At 59.5% G+C, this 3,526-nt stretch overlaps 1 protein-coding gene across 1 annotated transcript in view; it reads left to right on the top strand.

Moving 5' to 3' along the window:
- Positions 1-1,244: 1,244 nt before the first annotated feature.
- TSPAN32 (tetraspanin 32) overlaps positions 1,245-3,526 on the top strand; it is a 15,209-nt gene continuing 12,927 nt past the window's right edge. The window contains exons 1-3 of the mRNA XM_012810447.2: positions 1,245-1,310; positions 1,781-1,895; positions 2,698-2,795. Coding sequence (XP_012665901.1) covers positions 1,245-1,310; positions 1,781-1,895; positions 2,698-2,795 — 279 coding nt within the window. The remainder of the gene's footprint in view (positions 1,311-1,780; positions 1,896-2,697; positions 2,796-3,526) is intronic.

Below are 3,526 nucleotides of genomic sequence, written 5' to 3'. Positions count from 1 at the left end.
ACAAATGCATAAGCGTATTCATGATCTATGTGTATATGACTTAATAAAAGGAAAAAAAGAAAAAAGGGTAGGAGAGGGAGCAGGCCAGACCCGGGGCTGGGCAGGGCAGGGGCATCATGGGGCACCCAGGTCCAGGGCTCCACAGCCAGCCCCAAGGCCACACCTCTCCCCACACCTTGGGATCTTTTGGCCAGTGCACAAAGCTCTCCCTGTCCCCTAGGACCTGGGTGTTTGTGGAACGCCCTGGAGTGGATTGGGCATTTTTCTTCATGGTTACACCAGGGTCGGGGTCAGGGAGGGACCAGCCCATCCAGGCTCATGCTGCCCACTGCCTGAGGGCTGGGGCTGACCTCATTTCCCCCACTCTGAAGACTGTCCTGTCCATGCTGCATCCGGGAGGAGGTCACACGGGCAGCCTACACTTAACGGGGTGGGGAGAGGGTCTCCGCAAATGGCCCAGAAACTCCCCTCTGACTGACACATCCAATACCTTACCTCTGCTGGCTCTGGCTTCTCAGGGGCATATTCAGTAGTGGGTTATGTCCCCATTCAACCTGACTGTGCAGCTTACTGCCTCCCCCAAAGGCCTGTGTAGACCCTACCTTTACCCGTGGTTGCATTCATTTAGTATAATTACAGATTCCTATTTTAATAAAGCCTCCCACAGAGGCCCCACGTAGGGGTCAGTGAGGCCCCAGTCCTCTCTGCATCCCCAGGACAGCTCCATATCACCCATTTGTGCTGCTAAGGCACAAAAATCAAATGACTTTTTCAAAAATTTGTTGTCACAGAAAAGTGGCATTTCATAACACTTGGAGAAGTGATCTTGGGATCAGACCCTATCTCCCAAATGCCCCCAAGGCCCCACTTGCACACCTCACAACAGGGAGCTCATCCTTGCCCGGGTGCTGTCTGTTCCCACACTCCGCCCCCCACCATGACCTCCCCTCTCCTCCTGGCACCAAGAACCAGACCCTCCAGGCAGAGGCCACAGAAAGCAGCAAATGCCCTGGTGTCTTGAGCCAGGCTGGGTAGCAAGACCAGTGGGGCCAGCCTCACTACCCCTCCCTTTCCTGCCCAGCCTGTTTCCGGGGCACAGCTGGGTTCCAGGGGCATGTTGACAAAGAGCCCCAAGGGCGGATGCAGCCTCCTGGGCGGGCAGCTGTGGTCTGAGGACCCTGCCCACTGGAAACCACAGCAGCAGAGGAGAGGAGAGAAGGGGAGAAGAGGGGAGAGGCTCTACCATGGGGCCTCGAAGTCGAGTCAGGGCTGCCAAATGCCAGATGCTGGTCACAAGTTTTTTCGTCTTGGTAATGAGTGGGCTGGGCATGGGGTGGGCAGGGCAGGGGTGAGGACCTGGGGGGAGGGTTGTCTCCAGGCCACCGTCACTGTGGTCACTCCTCCCTAAACGCATACCAGCCTCACTGTCCCCATCTGGCTCCAGCAGACACACGCCCAGGGTTCCTGGTGGCAGGCAGTGGCCATTTGGACAGAATGGCCCTGTGGGCAGCATCTGTCCTCCCGCGATCAGCACAGGTCCTGGAGGAGGCTGAGCTAGGCCAGGGCCTTGCTGGCTGGTGAGCTGGGGTGGAAGGCACTGTCCGCAGGGCTCTGGGGCCCTCTTCCTGGCCTGGAGGGTGCTGTTACAGGCTGGGGACAGACAGTAGTGAATGTGTGACAGTGTGCTTGTCCGTGAGTCTGCACATGTGTGTGCATGTGGAGTAGGGGGCGTCTGGGGCCCATGTCAGCCTGCGTCCCCCTGAGTCTGTCCCATCCACAGCTGCTGGGTCTATCTTTGGCCACCATGGCAGTTATCATGTACTTCGGGGCCCACTCCACTGTCATTAGCCGCACCTCCTTGGAGAGTAACCCATACAAGGCTACACACTGCTGGGGTAAGTGAGGTCCTGGCGCAGTGCTGGGGAGGGCCTGGTGGGGCAGGGTCTGCACACTGTGGTTCCTGGGCAGGACCCAGGGGTAGTTGGGACCAGGAAGAGCTGCCAAGGGATCCTGGCTCCATGGGGCAGTCTGGGGGACCTGCTTGGTGCTCCTGCCCTGGGCCTCTGCCCCAGAGAGCTGTGGGGACAGCAAGGGTGTGTCTGGTGGGGTCAGCAGTCCCAGGCAGGGGGTCTATGAAAAGGGCTGCTGAACTCTCAGAGAGGACAGGGGTGGCGAGGGAAAGCCAGGCCTGCTGGGGTCACTCAGCAAGAGCAAAGAAGAGGTGCTGGAGCTGGAGGCCTGCTGGAGCCTCAGACAGGAGCTCAGGGAGGCCTGGGGGTGGGGGGAGTGTGGGGAAGTTTTGGCCCAGGGTCGGACTGGTGGACCCAGCCCTTAGGGGCCCTGCTGCTTTGGGGCTCTGCTGCTTTAGGACCCACTCTTTTTCCCCAATTCTCCCCAATCCCAGGGTCTGGACTGATAAGATTACAGCCGAACAGGCCACTGTCACTGGAGATTGGGGCCTGTGGCTTCAAAGATAGCCCTGGAGGCAAAGAAGGCAGTGGGGAAGGAGGGGGTCTCCTCTCTCTTCCTCCACTCATGTCCTCCAAGCAGCACAGGAAGGAGGTTGGGGCACCCTGTGTCCAATCGGGGAAGTGGCTGATTTAGACATCCCAAAAGTCCAGGGCCACTTGTGATGCCTGAGTGGGGTTTCAGACCCTGTCAAGGATGCTGCAGCCTTCTTCCTCTCCTTATTGACAGCCTTCTACACAGGAATGAGCCTGGCAGGCCTCCTGACCCTGGGGGCCACCCTGAGTGCTGCAGCCACTGTGAGAGAGGCCCAGGGCCTCATGGCCGGGGTGAGTCTTCTGTACCCCCAGGAAGTGACGGAGTCCCAGCAGGACTGGGAGCCTGGGAGCCTGTATGACATCACCCCTGAAGTGCCCAGACAGAAACACAGGCCTAAGGATGTGGCCAGTCTGGGCCCGCACCCTGGCCCTACCTCACCCCAACATCCACTCACCCCACAGGGCTTTCTATGAGTCCTGAGAGGGAGAGCTGCTCTCCCAGCTCTGGAAGCCACTTCCAAGCCCTGGGATGGTCTGGGATGGGGCCTCAGTGGACTATGGTGATCCCAACCCAGACAAGGGAAAGCCCCCTTTACCAGACTTCCCAGCCAGGCTCCCTCCTAAGCTCCACATGGCCTCCCTGCTACAAGGTCCCACAGGCTCCTGGACCTCAGTCCCATAGAAGTGGCCCTCGTGGCCCATACACCAACCGTCCACCTGGGCTCCATCTCGGCTCCTGCCAGCCCTCCTTGGCCACACAAACCCAATAGGCCTGCCCCCCAGAGCCCCTCTGACCAGCCCCTGCCCTCTACCCTGAGTAGGGCAGCCTCCTGGGCTTCCTTCTGACCCTCAGCCTCCCACCCTCCTTTCTAGCCATGAGGTCCCCTCTCTCTTGCCTCCAACCCTCTCCTTGGTAAATGGAGACCTTCTCCTTGTGTCCCCTACATGCCCCTGAATCCCTGTATCCTCTGTGCCCCCTCCACCCCTGTGTCCCCTCCATACTAGTGTCCCTGTGCCCCTCC

The sequence above is a fragment of the Otolemur garnettii genome, unplaced genomic scaffold, assembly GCF_000181295.1.
Source record: "Otolemur garnettii isolate 467f Iridium unplaced genomic scaffold, OtoGar3 scaffold00134, whole genome shotgun sequence".
Lineage (NCBI taxonomy): Eukaryota > Metazoa > Chordata > Mammalia > Primates > Galagidae > Otolemur > Otolemur garnettii.
The sequence above is the reverse complement of the archived record's forward strand: the minus strand, read 5'-3'. Positions and strand labels throughout refer to the sequence as shown.